At 46.6% G+C, this 21,269-nt stretch overlaps 1 protein-coding gene across 1 annotated transcript in view; it reads left to right on the forward strand.

Annotated features, from left to right (window-relative positions):
- Positions 1 to 20,833, forward strand: part of NALF2 (NALCN channel auxiliary factor 2) — a gene marked incomplete at its 5' end in the record, with an annotated part of 31,395 nt that extends 10,562 nt beyond the window's left edge. Inside the window, 2 exons of the mRNA XM_081080832.1 lie at positions 17,156 to 17,327; positions 17,744 to 20,833. Coding sequence (XP_080936958.1) covers positions 17,156 to 17,327; positions 17,744 to 18,129 — 558 coding nt within the window. The 3' untranslated portion in view covers positions 18,130 to 20,833. The remainder of the gene's footprint in view (positions 1 to 17,155; positions 17,328 to 17,743) is intronic.
- Positions 20,834 to 21,269: the final 436 nt, after the last annotated feature.

Consider the following 21,269-nt stretch of genomic DNA (forward strand, 5'->3'; position numbering starts at 1 on the left):
GCCTCTTTATTGGTGATTTGTCCAGGACCACACAGCTAGTTGGTGGCAGGCCCAGCTAGTTAGTGGCAGAGCCCAGCTCTGGCTAACTCTCCATCTTAACTGGAGTAAAAGATTTGCAGTGAAGAATATATATGGGACAGGCTGGGAAGAAGGAGCAATTAGGTAGAGTATGCAGCTGCCCTAAGACCTTTCTGAACAAACAGACTCTGGCATTGGAGTTCCAAGGCAAGGCAGTTCCAGAAGACCCTAAATGATAGGACCTAAAACAGGAGAACTCACTTTCAAAGGCAAGAAGATCTTTTCACAAGGAGACAGCTGCCCTCCCTTCACCAGTTGCCAAAGATGATAGCAGGAATAATGAGCCCGGGGCTCTGAGTAGGAAGCTGGTGGGTTTGGAAGAAACACAGCAGCAGTTGCCTCTTTTAAACATCTCTATCTCCCAGGTGTGTGTGTGTGTGTGTGTGTGTGTGTGTGTGTGTGTGTGTGTTTAGAGGAAGGAGGGAAGGGAGTGCTTTGATGGAGGAAATGATCATTTGTATTCCCTACTACCCAAATGTTCTCCCCACAACAAACACACCTTTACAAAGACACCATTACTCATACAGGGAATAGACTGAATATACTGATTTTAGAAAAGTACCCTCCCATCCAGTCCTAGAAATTTCTCCCTAACTTGACCTGAAATTTCCATCAAAATGATGTTTGCATAACAAGCTAATTACTTCCATGGTGATCGTGAAATTGAAGGAACCATCCGAGGAACAATATGGCATATAAGAGCTTGGGCAATTGAAGTCCAGGTAAACTTGGCTTCAAATTCCAGTTTGAAATATGTTTTCTCCATAAAATAGTTGTTGACACCTTGAATATATTCTTTTATCTCTCTTGAAAACTTCCTTTCTCTGTATTCAAAACTAAGAAATAGGGCCATTTACAAAGTTTAAATGACATACAACATGGTGATCTCTTTTTTTTATTATTGTCTAAAGTTTTACATATATCTTCAGTTTCCCCGACATGCTGATCTCTTAAGATCACAGTGTCTGAAATCAAAGTGCTCAAGAAATAGTAGCGCCTAGTCAGTGTAGCTCAATGGTTGAGCGTTGACCCATGAACCAGGAGGTCACGGTAAGATTCCTGGTCAGGGCACATGCCTGGGTTGCAGGCTCAACCCCAGTGGGAGCATACAGGAGGCAGCCAATCCATGATTCTATCGCATCATTGATGTTTCTATCTCTCTCCCTTCCCCTCTCTCCAAAATATCAATTAAACACACACACACACACACACACACACACACAGAAATAGTAGCCACCTTTATTATTATTGGCTGTGTGGCCTTGGGCAAGTTTATTTAAACTTTATTCCTGTCCTCACCTGTAAATATGTCTCCACCCCAGGGAGTGGTTGTGAGGACTCAATGAGTTAATAAATGTCAGTTGCTTAGAACAAAGTCTAGCATATAGTAAGCACTTAATAAATGGTACCTGTTATTCTCACCTTAATTAGATCTTTTAATCCAAATGACTGCTTAATACCCAATTGAGATTGACAAGACTGGAGTGGACTGCTTAGGAAAAAGGAAAGGTAATTTGGGAGCAGGGGGTGAAGTATCTGATGTGGGGGTCAGAGGTCAGGAGCCAGAAGGCAACTGGAGAGATTCTAGTCACTAGAATCTAGTGAGTGAGGGTACAAACATATGTTTAGGTGGGCCAACGCCTTGATTTACCTACCCCCTTGACTTACCTACCCCCCTGATTTACCTACCCCACTGATTTACCTACCCCCCTGATTTACCTAACCCCTAGAGACAAGCACAGCTGACAGGTCCTGTTATCAGGTCTCTGCTCTCCCCAGCCTCTCATTTGAGTAAGGTGGTAAGGCAAAGACAGGAAGCTTATTTTATGATGATCCCTGCAGAAGACTGGAGATTGCTTCCAGGAACTTGATTCAGGACTAGCAATGCACAATGCATGGCAGACAGGTATGCCTGGGATGGGCATTGGGATTTTATGCCAGGCACATCTGTGTGCAGCTCAAAGGAAATGATGGTTGTCACTGTCACACAGGCACCATTCCTGTGGTGGCCTACACAGCCATTGGACAGACGCCCCCAAAGCTCCTCTTCCCTCATATTACTTCCTTTCTTTGGATATTAGACCACTCATTCATTCTCTTAGCGCGTTAAGCTTCCTGGCCCAAGCCTGTGGCCCAGAGAGTGGTGATGGAGCACTGATCCAGCACTGGGCAGGCAGTACAGGACATGGGGCTTTAGGGTTTTGGAGCTGAGTCTGGTGAGATTGGTCAGGTCAAGTCTTAGGGATTTAGGGATTTTTTTTTATTGTTTTTGAGGTACATGGCTGTTAAACAGTTCATATTTTTATTTTATCAGAGTGATATATTTTCATAATTTTAAAAGATATGTATAAGCTACATATATATAATCACTCTTCAGAGTAAACATTTGAAACTCTCTTAGCTTTTTCTTTTGATATTTATCTCAATGTTTCTACCAGTACTCCTATTTCTTGGCTTTTCTGTTTTAAATATCTGGGTGTGTATGTGTGGGTGTGTATACACACATACATATATACACATGTGTATATCCTATATATATCCTTGTTAGCATATATATGTGCTAACATATATGACACATAGAGTGTCCCCAAAAATGTATACACACTTTAACAGCTGATAACTCACTTAATTTTCACTCCTTTTCAGATTTAACTGATGTGAAATAATTAGTGAATCCAGGTTACCAGCTTTCAACAAAGAAAATTTATCCTAAAGTGCCACTAGTCTTTTTTATGAGGATACATAAAAAATAAAGTTGATGGCACAAACCTGGTAACAGCCAATGAATTGAGGGCTCCCAAAAACCGAACGAAATTATTCTTGAGGTTTTTTATTCCATTGTTTCGCGTTATCAGCAGTGCCTAGACCAGATAGTCATCAGTTTGAAAACAGGCTTGAGCCCTGACCGGTTTGGCTCAGTGGATAGAGCGTCAGCCTGCGGACTCAAGGGTCCCAGGTTCGATTCCGGTCAAGGGCATGTACCTTGGTTACAGGCACATACCCAGTAGGGAGTGTGCAGGAGGCAGCTGATCGATGTTTCTCTTTCACCAATGTTTCTAACTCTCTATCCCTCTCCCTTCCTCTCTGTAAAAAATCAATTATATATATATATATATATATATATATATATATATATATATATATAACAGGCTTGACAAAAAAAGGATTTAATTCTGTAGATTCCTGTAAATTTTGAAAATGAACTGTATGTTAATAAACACTGACTTTATAATCATTCAAAGTATGTGTACATTTTTTGGGATAGCTGTGTATCCTTGTAGCTTGTACCTATCTTTTAAATAATAAATATAGATCTCAATGCTTATAATTAAAACAAAAGCCCTATGCTCCACCCCTGAGCCTCACTCTTCAGAGTTAAATACTTCCAAATCTCTTAGCTGTTACTTCTGATATTTACCTCAACAATTCAAAATGACATGCTAATTTTTTTTAAATATCTGTTGACTTTATTTTATTAAAAGGATTTAGCTGTCTTACTACAAGCAGAATCATATGTGCACACATACTTCGCCTCCCCTTAGACATCCGGTATGGATGTATCACAATTTCTTTTTTAACAGTAGTCCATGTTTACATTATTAAGATTATAAATATTGTTCGCAGCTGAGTCATATAGAATACTATGATTACATTTCCTTCCTTGGTCATCTTGTTTTTCTGGAGTTAATAATTGCCTCTTTTTTTGTTTCCCATGATGTTTTGCTAGTGCATCCCCAGTGTCTTCATCAGAGCTATCAAAATCCATGCAAACACATTAAATGACCCATTACTTCCACCATTTTCTTGGAGCTCTTTACCTTGCTCCAGTGTGGGCTCAATGCTAGAGGCTTGGTTTTTAAGTACTTGGATTTCAAGTACATAGCAAACACCTCTTCTTTAGACCCAGCTCAGTGTGAAATGCTGAGGGCAATGCACAGATAAATAAGGTACAATCCCTATCTTAAGGGACCCTACAGTCTCAAGGATGTTTAATTTATACAGATATCTCATCAGAAGGCTTGGGCTCCTTACAGGGACTTTTACCGAACTGTCTTTGATCCCATACTCTAGGGCAGTGGTCGGCAAACTCATTAGTCAACAGAGCCAAATATCAACAGTACAACGATTGAAATTTCTTTTGAGAGCCAAATTTTTTAAACTTAAACTATATAGGTAGGTACATTGTTATTAACTTAATTAGGGTACTCCTAAGGCTTAGGAAGAGCCACACTTAAGGGGCCAAAGAGCCGCATGTGGCTCGCGAGCTGCAGTTTGCCAACCACTTCTCTAGGGAGGTCTTCCCCTCTCAATCTCAAATGAATACCAGAAGAAAACAGTACTGTCGACAGGAGGGTTGATAATTCTACTTGACTCTGTGTTGATAAACTCTATCTGGGGACACAGTTGCAGGGGACACAGTTGCAAGGGACACAGGAAAATAGGAACTCGTCTGACTGTGGGCAACCAGTGTAGAGAGAACTGGAAACCATGTTCCATGAAATAGTTGAGAAAAAAACTAGGAATCTTTGGCTTATTGGAAGAGTAGTCTACATTTAGCTATATACATTTTTCTTCCCTCATGCTCCCTTTTATATTGGCTAGTCTGGTTTCTGTCCCCACTGCTCCACAGAAACTGATCTCACCATGGTGAGACTACCAACATGATACTGTCAAAGTCCTTATCTGTTGACCATTCCCTATTCTTTGAAACTCCTCCCCTAATTTACAGAATGTCACTCTCTTCTGTTTCTCTTCCAATCTCTTAAACCACTCCTCCATCTTCATCAGATTGCCTTCTTCCATCTGCCCCTTAAATGTTAGTGTTTCCCAGGGACCCACTGTTGATCCTATTTCTCTCTGTGATCACTATCCCTAGACAATATCATAACTTTCTTGGCCTTCACTATTGCTTTATCAGTTGGGGCGGAAAGGGGGAAGGCTAGTTTATGCTCTGGTAACAACTCTCAAATATCAGAGGCTTAACACAACAAACAGTTATTGCTTGCTAACAATACATGTCCAAAACACGTCAGCAGGGACCAGTGCTTATGATAGTCACCAAGAGACCCAGGCTAGTAAAGGATTCATTTCAACACTGCTTACACAGTCAGCAGCAGAGGGAAAAGAATGTGACAGATTATATACCAGCTCTTAAAGCTTCTTCCAAGAGTTATCCATGTTACTTCAATTCACATTTCATTGTCATGCCTACTTCAAAGAGTGTGGGAAAGTATAGCCCTACTGTGTTCATAATGATTAACCTCTTAACTCTTGATGACTCCCAGATTTTGAGGTCTAGTTCAGACCCTCCTTCTGGCTCACACCAGTATGTCCAATGGCCTCCTTGGCATTTCTACTTAGCTGACCTACATATGCTTCAAAGTCAACATGACCAAAACGGAATTCATCTTCTTCACTCCTAAATCTATTCCTCTTCCTGGCTTCCTACCCTTAATGAATGAAACTACTATTCATCCTGCCACTGAAGCCAGAAACCTGGTAGTCACCCCAGACCCTTCTTTCTCCCTCACTCCCCACATCTAGAAGTTATCATGTTGATTATACCTCCTTGACATCTCTCCTTCTATCCACCCCCTTCTCTCAATTTCTGAATTCTGCTGCTGCTGCCTTCATTGAGAGCCCCAGCACCTTTCCCTCAGATTGTTGTAATAGTCTCCTAACTGGTCTCTCAACCAATCTTGATGCCTAAAGTCCCCATATAGTCTGAAAAGTTAGTCACAGAAGTGGTAAGCAATCTTTAAGAAGCAATTATTTAAAACTTGTTAAAGGTTCCCCTTGCCTATAGGAGATAAACCCAGCTCTTCCTCAGCATCCAGAGCATATTATAATATGGGCATGGCCTTCCATGGTTGTCCCTCCTGCTCCTTGAAGATGGTAATCTTGTCTTACTCATCTCTGTGATCTATAGCTCCCAAGCACAGTGTTAGGTACTCAGAAGATGTTCAGAAAGTGATCATTGCATGGACAAATGGATGGAAAGACATTTTTCAGATAAGTTTATAAATATCTACAGGGCTGGCATGGGGACAGGAAGCCAACTATTCTGTATGGTCTTGGAAGAGGTATTAGGAGCCATGAGTAAAGCCACAGAGGCATTCTCTCAACTCAGAAGGAGGAAGAACTTATTTAACTGCTAGAGTTGTCTGAAAGTATGGGCTGCCTTAGGAGACATTGAGTGCACTGTGACAAGAGGTTCACAATAAGTAGCTGGATAGAGCTTTGTGGTGATGTTGGAGTGGAAATTCCAAAAGCAGATAGAAAAGTGGAGTGATGCCTCTTACAGTCCCTTCTATTCTGGAGTGTTCATGGACCTGCCTCCTCTGCTCACCTGATTATTATGGATCATCTAGGCCCCTTAAGAGCTGCCCCTGTGTTAGGGACACTGCTTCTCCATTAACCAGGCTGACACTGGCCAGGCCAGGCCCACCCAGCCACTGGCCTTTGAACAGGTGGCCTAAGGGGCTTGAAGGCACCAGGGCTCTCTGGAACTGTACTTGGTCTAGGCTGTCACCTACCTCTCAAGCCATCTCCCCCACCTTTCCTCTAAACCAGGCCAGACCACTTTGACTCAGGACTGCTCATTCTCAGAAAGCTGTTGCTTATTTTTATAGCCACTTAAGTAAAGTCATGTCATGCATCTGGATTTGCTTCGTAATGCCTCTAATCCCAGAATGACTCTGCGAATCCCAGTGAACTGCTGTCACCAGAGTTATGTCCATGATCTCCCCTGGATTGGAGAGACTGACTTTGACTTTACCCTGTTCTGATTCAACTCTTTGAAAGTCCAGAATCAGGAGTAGGTGCCAATTCTAGGTGTGCTGATGGATGCAGTGCAAAGAGACATCAGATTAATCATCAGAGTACCTCCCTTCCAGCCCTGGCTTTTCTGGGCCTCAGTTTCCCCCTAGGTAAAATCTGAGAGTGGGGTAGTTACTTCTGTGCTGTGGACAGTGAGTTTCATTCCCAAGCCCAGCCCAGATTGCTGGTCTGCCTCCACAGGCTCTGCAGCTGCAGCTCCTGGCCAAGGATCCCAGAGGTGCATTAAGAAAGCAAGCAGCCGTGAAGGGAAGGTCTGTAGGGAGGATTTGGATGGGGAAACAGGCCTTAAGGAGGGGAGCTTGTTGGAATCCAAGAAGGAAACTGACAACTTCCTTGTTGGCAAGAACTGACGCTCTCCTCTCTACAGGCTTTTCCAGACTCCAAACCAAGAAGTCCAGGATGGCCTCTTTCTAAACCCTCTGGCCCTGAGTCTTGGCTTTGTACTGTGTATACACATGCACTTGTGTGCATTCATGCAGCACCCTGGAGGCCAGAAGTCAGGCGCTTCTTTCCAGAGGAGGATAGGGATGAGAATGCCCTGTCCAGGGCTTTGAGATAGGGAGCAGAAAGGTGAGGCTCTCCAGGTCCCCTGCTCCTCCCTAAACTAGCAGCTACAGAGCCCAAGAGGGGTAGGGATCCCCTTCATCTTGCCTGCTCTCATTTCAAGAGTGGCTTAACAGCCCAACTGGGAGGAGTGGTGGGACAGCCTTTCCAGCTTCCTTTTTGGGTTAATTGGTGTTCCCTCTAGTTATTCCTTGCTTCCTTTCCATCTCAGTTCCCATAGCAACTTGTCTGTAGCAGCCAGAACTTGATTGAGCCCAGCGGTGGCCTGACTGAAGTGGGAAAAGGGGTTCTATAGGGAAAGGAGGGCACTGCCAAGCCAAGGCTTCCTACCCCTTCCCATCCTCTGCCACTACCTCAAGGATCCAGGATGGGTAAGCTCAGAGGACAGGGCCTGATGAAGAAGTCTTTCTGCCACAGCTGGAGTTGAAGATCTGGAAAATCCAGGCAGGCCTGGTTTTTAACTCTTCCACCTACACATACCCTTGTGTCCTGCCCCCCTGAGTTTGAACTTCAAAGTCACTGGTAGGATTGCTCAGTAGAAGGAACTCTGGAGTGGAGTGGAGAAACCAGGTTTCAGGTTTCTCCCTCTGCCATTATTTTACATGACTGTAGACAAGTCCTCCCCCTTTTCCTAGGCCTTTGTTTCCTCATCTCTAAAATGGGGTACTAGGGCTGAGCTGATAGTTCTCTGCATACTGAAATAACCCCAGATGTTTTGAGAAACTACAGATGTGTGGGCCCCACCCACAAGGATTCTGACTTAGTTGGTCTGGAGTGTGATGTGGGCCAAGCAGGAGCATTTTAAAAAGACTGTCTGAATGATTCTGATATGCAGCCAGAGTTTCATCTTAGAAAGCAAAAAAAATATCCAACCCTCTGGCCCTGAGTATTGGCTCAGTGGGTCTCTCAACTGCCTATTGTCTGGTTCTAAGACATTTCCTTTTCCCTGCATGCCCCAACTCCAACAAGCACCACAGCTCTCCTAACCTGGCTCTTCTCCATCCTTGTGGATGAGTGCCCAGGGTCTCTGTGCCTGTGCAAACAAGTCAGCCAGCCCACTGTGGCTCAGTCCTAACACTGATGAGACAGGGCAAGCTACTTAGGCCCATCTAGGGGAGAGGGCTGCAGAGACTAAGGAGGCTGCCCAGGTGGTAGCACTGAGAGCCAGATTTTTCATCTGAGAAGGACCCCAGGCCACCCTTGAAGCAGATGGGCCAGCAATGGCCTCAGATGGCTGTCTGTGGGACCAAGGAATTGAATTACCTCTCAGACCCTTGTTGATCTTCTTCTTCCCTTCCCCTCATTAGCTCCTTGCCTGTTCCTGCCTCACCACCCACAAGCCTGGTGTCCTCCTCAGGCAATCTGCTCGCCTACTTGTTGCCATGGTGACTCTGGCTGGGGGTGTGGGGTTTGATGGAGGGTCGTCTAATTAAGGAGAAAGGTCACACTCCCACCGTCAAGCCACCCATCTCTTGCTCCCGCCTTCCTCTCTCCCTACATTCCTTTGTAAATACCTTTTATTCCAATAATTTCACTTTTCGTTCCTCCCTCTTTCCCCTAGCAAATGAGGGGAGAGCCCAGCCACCACAGCTTGCCATTAGGCTAATTGCAGTTTTCTGGGAGAAGTGCTGGAACCTCCTCACCTAGGTGAAGAAATGTTGAATTGGAAGAGCTGAGGGAGAATCCCTTAGGGGTCTCTGAGCCCCTCTGGTGGAAGAGGGGGTGATTCCACAGAGTTTGGGGTGAGGCTTGAGGTGGACTCTGGTTCCATGCTGTAGAGATTGTGGCAGAGACTGTGTAAACAGCCTCATCTTGGCACTTTGGTGCCCAAAAGGTGGCAGGGGTCTCTGAGGTACTGGGGCCCTTAACTCTAGGGGTTTTCTTTTCTTTACTGCCTTACTTTTATGTCTTTCTCCTAGTCTCCTTATGCTCTTGTATTTCTCTCTTACCCCTGCTTTCTTGTACTCCCATCTTCCTCACCCATTTTTCTTCCCTTGTTCACTCTTACCCCCATCTTTCTTACTCTCTCTTTCTTGGCCCTCATCTTCACAGTCTCACTCTTAACCCCATCCTCTTACCCTCTGCTTTCTTATCTTTATCTTCTTTCACTCTCACCGTACCTCTTTATTTCCGTACACCCTCCATCTCTTATTCCCGTGTTCTTTCTCCTTAACCCTGTTTTTTCCTACCCCTGTTATCATCACTATTTCTTACCCTCCAATTCCATACTCTTTCCTATTCTCTCTTTCTTACACACCCTTGTACTCCCTTACCCCACTGGCCCTCTCTCCTACCCCTTGTCCCCATCTCTGAACCTCCAGCTCTCTCTTTCCCTGCCTCTTACATTCAGCTGTTCTTTTCCACCTCCCTCTCACACCCTTCTCATTCCTTTGTAAATATCTTTTATTCCAATAATTTCACTTTTCATTCATATAAATAAAATGTAACACAGGTATGCAAGAAACATGTGTACAAAGATATTCACTGAAGCATTGTTTACTATAATATACTTTGGTATAGTATACTTTAGTATAATATTGAACACTTAGTAATAACTTAAATGTCCATCCACGGGAGATTGATACCATTTTCACTCCATTCATACAAAATCATTCTCTGTTCTTTTAGCACACCATGTGTTCACTCACCTCCATTGCTTTGTTAAAGCTGTTGCCTCTGCCTGAAATTCCCTTTTGTCTTATCTCTACCCAACCATCTAAAATCCTACTGTGAGTCCTATTGTCCCCTGGCTGAAATATATTTTTCTTTCTATCTTTTTTCTTTTCTGTTTTTTTATACTTTTAAAAAATGTTTAAAATTTTTTCCATAGCTAAAATACCAACTTTTCTATTTTCCTCCCTCCAATGTTTAACCAACATTTAACCTCTCCTATAGTATGGATCATATGCCAGAGATTCAAGTTAGATGTGTCTATCCATGAAAATGGAATTTCTCTGAGAGTAGGGACTTGTCCTCATTTACTTGTCCTGTTCATTCAATCAACAGACATTTTTTACATATATTGTGCTAAGTACACAATGGTTAATATGACAAACACATGTCTGTTTTCATGCATCTCACATTTTAGTAAGGTTGACAGAAAAAACAAAACAAGGACGAAACCTAGGTCATACTTGTGGTGAACAGTTAAGAAAAAGGGAGAATGATGAGGGGGCATCCTAGCTAGACTAGTCAGGGAGACCCCCTCTGAGGTGGTGATATTTGAACTGAGGCCTGAAAAATGAGAAGGACCTAGCTATGGCAAAAGCAGGGGGAAGAGCATTTCAGGCCAAGAGAACAGTATGTGCCAAGGCCCTGAGTTGGGAAGAAGTAGGTCATGTTCAAGAAAAAGAAAGATAATCTCTCCGTGTGGAGCATGATGAGCTTGAAGGGAGAGGTGTAGAAAATGAGGCTGGAGAGACAGAGGGGTTAAGTTTTGCAAGGGTTTGAGGTCTGTGGTCAAAAGTTTGAGTATTATTCTAAACTAGAGGCCCAGTGCATGAAATTCATGCACTGGGGGTGGGGCGAGGGTCCCTCAGCCCAGCCTGTGCCCTCTCATAGTCCAGGACCCCTCTCTCCTTACCGCCCACCAGCTTGCTGCTCCCTACTGCTTGGCTCACTGCTCCTTAGTGCTGCTGCGGAGGTTCCCGCAACCTCTGCTGCACTTGCCAGCCGTGAGCCCAGCTTCTGGCTGAGTGGCGCTCCCCCTGTGGGAGTTCACTGACCACCAGGGGGCAGCTCCTATGTTGAGCATCTGCCCCCTGGTGGTCAGTTCATAGCGACCAGTCATCTACTGTTTGGTCGATTTGCATATTAGGGTTTTATTATATAAGATAGGATATTGAATGTGAACTGTAAATGAAAAATAAAATTTAAAAAAGAACCAAATAAAATTTTAGATCTGAATTTTTTTAAATAAATATAGCTAATCTAATAAAAGAGAAACATGCAAATTGACCGTACCTTTGCAACACCCAAGCCACGCCCACCAGCCAATCAGAGTGACTATATGCAAATTAACCCAACCAAGATGGCGGCCAGCAGCCACGGAGCTGGAGCAAGCAGGAGGCTTGGTTGCCCTGGCTATGGAGGAAGCCAAGCTTCCTGCCTGCCCTGGCCCACTGTGGCCTCCGTTAAAGGCAACAAAGTTTCAATTATAGAAGATAAATAAATCCCAGATACCTGCTTCCAGCCAGCCTCCACTGGGAGCTTGGGTGGCTCGGAGCCGTGGCCAGCCTGCAAACAGCCATCAGCCCCTCACCCAGGATGGCCACACCCTCATGGGATGAGGGTCTCTGCTGGGGGGCTTGACAAGCCTGCAAACAAACCTCAGCCCCTCACCCAGGCTGGCTAGGCACCCCAGCAGGGACTCCCACCCTGAAGGGGCTGTGGCCAGCCTGCAAACAGCCATCAGCCACTCACCCAGGCTGGCCAGGCACCCCAGCAGGACCCCTGTCCCTGAAGGGGGTGTGGCCAACCTGAAAACAGCCCTCAGCCCCTCATCCAGGCTGGCCAGGCACTCCAGCGGGACCCCACCCTTATCTGGAACACCCTTCAGGGCAAACCAGCCAGCACCAGGCATATAATAAAAGTGTAATATGCAAATTGACCCTACCAGCAGAACGACTGGGAATGACTGGTCACTATGACACACTCTGACCACCAGGGGGCAGACGCTCAATGCAGGAGCTGCCCCCTGGTGGTCAGTGCGCTTCCACAGGGGGAGCTCTGCTCAGCCACAAGCCAGGCTGATGGCTGCCAGCACAGCAATGATGGCGGGAGTTTCTCCCGCCTCCCCAGCAGCTCTAAGGGTGTCCAACTGCAGCTTAGGCCTGGTCCCTGCTGGCAAGTGGACATCCCCCAAGGGATCCCGGACTGCCAAAGGGATGTCTGACTGCCAGCTTAGGCCCAATCCCCCAGGGGAGCAGGCCTAAGCCAGCAGGTGGACATCCCCCGAGGGGTCCCAGACTGCGAGAGGGCACAGGCCGGGCTGAGGGACCCACCCCCGAGTGCACAAATTTTTGTGCACCGGGCCTCTAGTGTGTGTGTATGTGTGTGTGTGTGTGTGTGTGTGTGTGTATATATATATATATATATATATATATATATATATATATATATATATACACATATATTTAATTCTCACCTGAGGATGTTTTTAAGATTGATTTTTAGAGAGAGAAACATCCATGTGACAGAGAAATATCAGTAGGCTGCCTCTGCACCTGCTGACCCAGCGGGATCCAACCTAAACCTAAGTATGTGCCCTAACCTAGAATCCAACAAGAAATCCTTTGGTGTACAGGTTGAGACTCCAACCAATTGAGCCACCTTGCCAGGGAAGATCTGAAAAAAAAATTTTTTAATGTACCTCCAGACCCTGGTCAGTGTGGATCAGTAGTTAGAGTGTCCTTCCACACACCAAAGGGTCATGAGTTCGATTCCAGGTGAGGGCACATACACAGGTTATGGGTTCCATCCCTGTCGGATTGCTTGGGCAACTGATTGATGTTTCTCTTTCTCTTCCCCTATCCCTTCCTCTCTCTCTAGAATCAATAAAAAGGACATATCCTTAGAGGAGGACTTAAAAAGAAAAAAAAAATGCTGGTTTGGTTCGCTTCTGCAGGCAGACTGAAGGGTACCGGGTTGGATTCCAATCAAGAACATGTACCTGGGTTGGAGGCTTAATCCAGGGCCCTGGTCAGCAAGAGGCAACCAATTGATGTCTCTCACATTAGTTTCTTTCTCCCTCCCTTCCACTCTCTGTAAAATAAATAAATAATAAATAAATAAATAAATAAATAAAATCAATACAAAAATGTCCTCAGGTGAGGATTAACCAAAAAAAACCAAACAAACAAACACCCATTCCCAGTGTGATTATTGAAGGAGCATATGAAGTACTTGTTGAATGAACGGGAAGGGATTGGACTTCACTTTCTCTTTTAGCAACTCTGCAAGCCAGAGGGTTTATTTTTACTTTATTTTGTTAATATATTTTATTGATTTTTTACAGAAAGGAAGGGTGAGGGATAGAGAGAAACATCGATGAGAGAGAAACATCTATCAGCTGCCTCCTGCACCCCCCCACTGGGGATGTGCCCGCAACCAAGGTACATGCCCTTGACCGGAATCGAACCTGGGACCCTTCAGTCCACAACTGACTCTCTATCCACTGAGCCAAACTGGTTAGGGCCAGAGGGTTTATTTTGTTTTAATTTTTTGTCTTTTTTATTTTTTAATTTCTTTATTGATTAAGATATTACATATGTGTCCTTATCCCCTCATTACTCCCAACCCCTCCACTTATGCCCTCACCCCCCTGTTGTCTGTGTTCATTGGTTAGGCTTATATGCATGCATACAAGAGGGTTTATTTTTTATTTTAATTTTTATTGATTTATTATTTTAGAGAGAGGAAAGGAGTGAGAGAAACACCAGTGTGTTGTTCCACTTATTATGCTCTTTGGTTGCTTCTTGTCTGTGCCCTGACCAGGGATCCAACCCACAACCTTGCTGTATCAGGAGGATGATCTAACCCACTGCGCTGTGCACTGCCTATCAGGGCCCCTCAACAAAACCCCTCTGGTTTCACTGGCCCCTGCTGTGGGCTGGAGCTCCTCTGCCACAGCAAAGGTTTGGGGTTCCATTCTGTCAGGGCACCTACTTAGGTTTTGGGTTTGATCCCCAGTCCAGGCTGACTGCTGCTCAGGAAGTGACCGAGGACCATTGAGGTCCGTGTGCTCTAGTCTTCGGCAGGGAGTTGGGGTTCCATTGCTGACATGGCTGACTCTGATCCCAGCTACCCCCGCTCCTCCATCAAGGGCGACTTCAAATATGGCAGCTTCGTGGCCTCCAGGTAGGTCGCCCTCTCCGTGGCTCGCCAGGCCTGGGTGCTGTGCAGTCGCCCTGGGAGGCAGATTTCCAGGTTCCCAGGGAGAGCGCCCTCCGTGCCAGACTCCCAGGGAGAGTGGGGTCCTGTAGGGAAAGCACTTTGCTTCGCCTCCCTTCGGGGCTTCCAGGTGGAGCGGAGCGCCTGTCCTGCTCAGGGCTCCAAGGGGAGAGCCGCCCCAGGGAGTCCTCCTAGCTGGGTGTGAGAAAACGAAACTGGAGCCCTTCTTCCTTGAACCCTGTCATCTTGAGGCATGTAAACGCATTTTATTTTATATGATGCAGCCTCAGGAGCCTGGCCTCTTGTGGCACGCAGCCACACCCACCTGCTCCTGCCAGACATTATCCGTGAGGGCGTCCTGGCTAATTAGCATATTTCTCTCTTATTATATAGGATTATATAGGATGCTTTGAAGAGTTGAAGCAAGGGAGTAACATGATGCAATGACATTTTGAGATCACTCTTAATCCTGTGTGAACAGTGGATTGGAAAGACCAAGAGTGGAGGCAGGAAGGCCAGATAGGAAACTGTTATCCAAGTGACAAATGACAGTGGCCTTCATAAAGCTGTGCAAGAGGATAGACTGCATGTGGAGACTCAGGGAAAGAGGAATGAAGGCTTACACCTAGGTTTCCAGCTTGGACATCCGGGTGGATGGTTGTGGTACTTACCTGAAATGGCCAAGACTTTGGGGTGAGAGAGATTTGGAATGAAAAAGAAAATGGAGAATTTCATTTTAAGATTTAGAGCATGTTAAATTTCACATGCCAGTGAAATATCAAAGTCCCAAGCAATGCTTTGTTCTTCACAGGGTTGATTTGCACCATAACCCACTACTACCCATCACTGATGGCTTTGGAAAAGACCAATGTGAAATTACATTGCCAGAGTCCATGTTCACAGTGGAATTATTTGTATTTTAGTGTAAATGTTTGAAATCCGGTGTGAGAAGCTCTGACCATGTTGTTCAGAGTGTGAGTGAAAGGCCTTTGGCAGCAGAATAACCTAGATCAGTGATGGCGAACCTATGACACTCATTTTTTGGTTGATTTTTCTTTGTTAAATTGCATTTAAATATATAAAATAAATATCAAAAATATAAGTCTTTGTTTTACTATGGTTGCAAATATCAAAAAATTTCTATATGTGACAAGGCACAAGAGTTAAGGTTTTTCAAAATGCTGACATGCCAAGCTCAAAAGGTTCCCCATCACTGACCTAGATCCTTATCAAAATGGAGATCCCTGAACCCACCTCAGTCCTTTTGAAGGTTAATTGGAGGGGCCAGTTGCATATTAACAGGTGCCCCAGGGATTCTCTCTGCGAACCATTGCTGTGAGAAGCAACCATTGCTGTGAGAAGGAGCTGAAGAGATGAGGACTGAGTGTGGGCAGGACTGTAACCCTAAGCTTGAGTTGCAGATGCTGACTTGGGTCTAGGGAAGAGCCAGGGATTCTGCACTTCTCACAAGCTTCTAAATAGGTGATAGTATTGCTGCTGGCCTGGGTCCACACTTTCAGTAGCAAGGAGCAGATCAGTGATTATCAATGGGAGATGATTTTGCCACTGCCCCCCACCCCCTTCAGGGGACATTTGGCAGGAGATATTTTTTGGTCATTACAGTTGGGTGGTGCAACTGGCAACTAGTAGATAAAGGCAAAGGAAGCTACTCAATATCCTACAATGCACAAAACAGTCCTTACTACAAAGAATTATCCCAGCTAAACTGTCAGTAGTGTCACTGTTGAGAAACTTTAGGCTTGATGATAGCCAAAGAGTATAGAGCAGGGAACCTTTCTTGGCTAGGATCCAGCACCTGATAGGAGTGGGCTAGATAAGGGACAGGAAATATACCCATAAAGTGAAACTGCAAAGCAAAGTTTCCAAATGAAGCATGGTGTCTGCCCTACACCAGGGTTTAGCATGGATTAAATAGAGCTTGAAGGCACATGTAGTGCCTGGTAAGGCAGATTCCTGTTTTTATTAAAAATAACCCCTCACAAAATAAAAAATAACCCCTCACATTTGTATTGCACTTTAGAACTTACCAAACATTTTCATGAGTTATATTGTTTTTTAAATATATTTTTATTGATTTCAGAGAGAGAGGAAGGGAGAGGGAGGGAGAGAAACATCAATGATGAGAGAGAATCTTTGATCAGCTACCTCCTGCACACCCCCTACTGGGGATGGAACCCTTAATCTGGGCATGTGCCTTGACTAGGAATCATGACTTTCTGGTTCATGAGACAATGCTCAACCACTGAGCCATACAGCTGGGCTGTGTCATATTATTTAATCCACATAACACCCTAATGAGATAGAGCAAGGATTATTATATCTCTTTCTTGAAAGTTAACCATCAACAGCCAAATAAATGTTTGCTGAATTGAATATAACTCAAATTGACCCCATTATGGGTGACCTCAGACAAGTCAGGACACCTCTTTGGACCAACTGTAAAATGGTAGGGTTGGATGGGATGATTGGTAAGGCCCATTCCAGTTCAGACATTGGAGTCATTTTGTGATTTTACCAATGAACAAATTCTAAGTCTTGGATTATTGCAGACTCAGGGACTCAGGAGTCCTGGCTATGAGATGGGAGACCTTAGGGTAGGATGTAGTGGTCTTGACCCAAACCCTTCTTCTCCTGGATCCTGGGGTTGGGTTGGTGAGCACATACATCCCCTCCCCAGAGTACTAGTACACCCTCCTCATCCCTTTTGTCTGAGGTGGGAAGGGGCTGACTCCTGGGCTGATGCTCTTTACTTTCCCCACAGGCTGTCTACAAGGCCTGGCTGTGCTCAGAATACTTCAGCGTGACCCAGCAGGAATGCCAGCGCTGGGTGCCCTGCAAGCAGTACTGCCTGGAGGTGCAGACCCGGTGCCCCTTTATACTCCCTGACAATGAAGAAATGGTGTACGGAGGGCTCCCTGGTTTTATCTGTACAGGTAAAGGCAGGGCACTGGGGAGGAGGGAGGAGGCCAGAGCCCAGGGCAGCACCAGGTCCGGGGTGTGGTAGCAGGGAGGACACCAGGGAAGTCAGATTAGAAGAAGGTAAGTGGCTGGAGGAGCGGGCAATGAGGTCCCCAAGTTGGTTGGGATAAGGGCAAGTGGAATAGGGGCAGAGAGTAGAGTGGTCCTCTCTATCCAAATCATGCCCATCCAGGGAGCTATCCCAGAGAAATGATCTGGAGTCCCTGGGAGAGAAGACTCCAGAAAAGGAAAGTGGTAAGGGGCAGGGGGAAAGGAGTCTTGGGCACGGCTACCTGAGCAGTCAGTCCAAGCTTTGAAAAGCTCATCTCTAGGAAAGGCCTAAGCCTGAGCCCCCTGAGCACCCCACCACACCTTCCTTATCCATTGGCAGGGTTGCTGGATACTTCGCCAAAGCAGCTGGAAAGCAAGTGCTGTGACGTGCAGTGGGTCTCCTGTGAGTCGGAAAAGAAGAAGTTCAAGGAGTCTGAGGCCCCCAAAACCCACCACCAGCAATTCCACCACTCCTATTTCCACCACTACCACAAACAGTACCGCCACTACCATCCCCGCCATGACCTCCCAGGCCGTATCAGCCACAAGCCCTCCCTGCTGCCGGTCTCTGGGGGCTCCCGCCTCAGCCCCAGCAGGATCCGGCTCTATGTCCTTGTTCTCATGCTCCTCCATACCATGGTGTCCTTCTCCAGCAACCAGAGTGGTGGGGGACTGGGGCTGGAGGCATTGCCTGCCCTAGATGAGGGCCTGACTCTGGAAGAGTGACAGCAGGGAGGGAAGACAGACCTCCACCACACACTGACATCAGTTCCAGCTCCCCCAGGGGCAGTGGGAGGGGGCTCCTCCCATGGGAGATATAGGACCAGGTGGGGGGGGTGGGGGGAAATGAGGGACTACACATGGTCCCCAGCCTACTCCCACTCCAAAAGCAGCCCCAGCAGAACGGCCAGAGGGCCCCAGGGAGCTGCAAAACTCATCCAGGAGAAGGCAAGAGCAGCAGGCGCCCCATCCTAGGCCCCCATTTATGGGGCTTAGCAAACAAAAAGGGGGAAAGTGGGGGCTGGCATTGTCCACCCCTGCTGAGGACCCTCACCCCAGGGAAGGAGGCTGCTATCCCGGCATTGGCCCTGCAGGGAATGTTGGGGGGCCCAGAAGGGAGCAGCTCTTTCCCCCCTTCACATTCCTTTTGTTGCCAAGATCCTTAATTCCCTTCTGCCCATACCCCAACACGGACGGTGCAGTGGCCCTCCTCCAGTTCACCTTGGCCCACATGAGACCACAGTAGGGAAGTGCCAGGCTGGGAGATGAGGTGTGCACAGTCACAGCTGGGTCAGGACTCCAGTTAACTGCCCCACCACCCTAGGCAATGAGGGGTAGGAATGGGATGCAGAATGAGTGGTGAGAGAGTGGAGCTAGGAAAGAGGGAGAGGAGAGTTGTAGGCAGAGGGCTTAGAGCAGCGGTTCTCAACCTGTGGGTCGTGACCCCTTTGGCGGTCGAACAACCCTTTCACTGGGGTCGCCTAAGACCATCCTGCATATCAGATATTTACATTACGATTCTTAACAGTAGCAACATTACAGTTATGAAGTAGCAACGAAAATAATTTTATGGTTGGGTCACAACATGAAGAACTGTATTTAAAGGGCCAGAAGGTTGAGAACCACTGGCTTAGAGAGATGGCTAAATGGGCTATTGCTACCAGGCTTTGGGGAGGTGGATGATCAGTGTTGAGGCAGGCTCAAAGACAGCTCCCAAAATCAAAAAGTGATGTATAAGGAGCCCTGTTGGGGGAAAGTGCCGGAAATGGGTTGCTGGGCCTTGAAACAGAAGGCTGAGGTCATATGGTCAGACTGCCGCTGTCTGGAGGGCCATATCTTACAGAAGGTGCACATACTCCCAAGGGCCGCTCTTGCCCTGGAGATCTTAGCCTTGAGGACAAAGACATTTCCATTTCTGATCTCCATGGGGAGGAGGGACTTAAGCCCAAGTAGGTCAGACCTGGCCTGGATCCCCATACTCCCCCATCTTGCCCTAGCCCAGACCTCCATGATGGAGAATCTGGTGGCATTGCCCCAGGGCTTTCCAGAGATGAGCCCCCACCCTCCATCCCTACCCTGTCCCCATCCCCAGCCTACCAAAGAGTATTCATCTCTTCCCATCTCTGACCCCATGATACACTATTCCAATAGTGAAACAACCAGACTCCTCCTCACCCTGTACCTGGTCCGCTGATCCAGCCACCCTTGCTCCTTGCTGGAGAACATCCAGAAACTGGCAAAAAGGACCCACTGAATAAAGAGAATGTGCTGTCATCTGTTGGCTGACAGACTTGAACTATTTAGCCAGGTTAGAGGGCTGAGTGAGAGAAGAGTCATCAAGAGCCCTTTGGGAGCCATTAGCCTTGTGCTGATCTCTTGGGAGTGGGAGACCACATTGCCTGGACATCTCAAAGCCAATAGGAAGCCAGAACTGTTCTGGAACAGGCCAAGCGGCTTTGGTGCCAGAAGAACCTGTGTCCTAGGATGTGATGCCAGTGAATTAAGGGGATGGGTAGCCATGGAGCCACATTAGGTAAAACCAAAAAGGGAATCGAGAGGGGACAGCTGAAATTGATTGGCTGGGGGATAAATGGGAGACTTCCCTTGTAGAGAAGGAATCATTCAAGGGCCTCAGCTGTGTCCCAAATAGACTTCATGAGACTGGGGAGTCCTTCCCTGCCAGTTTTCTCATTTCTCACAGCATGCCCCCTTCCCCCACCCATATGCCCTGCCCACACACTCCCCTGTTTGGCCCTCAGCACTTTGGGCCTAGCCACATACCCCATCCCTAGAGTGCTCTTTTCAGCTGGGGAGGGAAAGAGGTGCTGGCTCCTTTCCAGAGATGCTTATGTAGACATGAGAGACCCTAGGTACTGCCTTCTAACTCCTGCATCCTCAGGAGGGGAAAAGGGGACTGGGAAGTAAAGGGGGACCTAAGGGCCCTAGGGAATGGATCCTTGGAGACTCCCATCCTCTCTTCCCCCTCACCAAGTGCCCAGGAGACCCCTGGCTCAGACCAGCCCAGGGCCTTGCCCGGTGGCAGGGGAAAGGGGCACCTCACTCCACCTCAAACTCATTTGATTGTCCCTATCCACCCCACCACCCAGATCTTACACTACTCCTCAAGCTGCCCTGCCCTCCATCACAGGCAGCAGAGCTGGACAGCTTTCTTACGCCATTTTCTACACTGTGCTTCATGAGTAGGACTTTCTTGCACTAGTTTCTATGACTGAGTCTCCAAGCTGGATTCCTAGTAGTCCCCTGTTCCTTCCTCCCTTACCTGGCTGATTCAGTTGTCCCCCTTTTCCCCGCCTCTGTGTTTCGGTGAGAGTCTCTGTATGTGTACTGCTTTCTGTTTTGTTGCATTGTGGAGCAGAGGCCTTTCTGCTCTTGTTTAACCCCATAAAGAAATAAATTGTAAGACTTGATGATAACCCTTCCTTCATGGTTGTGTTCTGTGGAATCAAGTGCTACCAGAGGAAAAAGTCTATGGCTTGGGGAGGAGGTGGGACAAGAGGATGCTGACACTGTACCTGGCTCCTTGATGGCTCAAGTGGGGGGCCAAGGGGAGGCAAACTCTGTAGTAGGCCATTATAGACAAGGAATCACAAACTCAACCTTCTGCCGGGATCAGGTGGGAAGGGGTGAAGTGCAGACCCCAGCATTGTGAGTGGTGATGAATACAGGGCACTGCAGGCTACAGGGGCAGCTGAAGCCCAAGGTTGTCTTTGGGAATGTGGGTTCAGTGTTGCCAGATCTCATTCTTTAGGGGAAATCAGGACTCAGGGTTTTTACGTGAAGCTTTCTAATTTCTAAATGTTGGTTTGAGTCAAAAACAAACAAACCTCTGTGGGGACTAAACACAT

This window comes from Myotis nattereri (assembly GCF_964212035.1).
Source record: "Myotis nattereri genome assembly, chromosome: X".
In the NCBI taxonomy this organism is placed as follows: domain Eukaryota; kingdom Metazoa; phylum Chordata; class Mammalia; order Chiroptera; family Vespertilionidae; genus Myotis; species Myotis nattereri.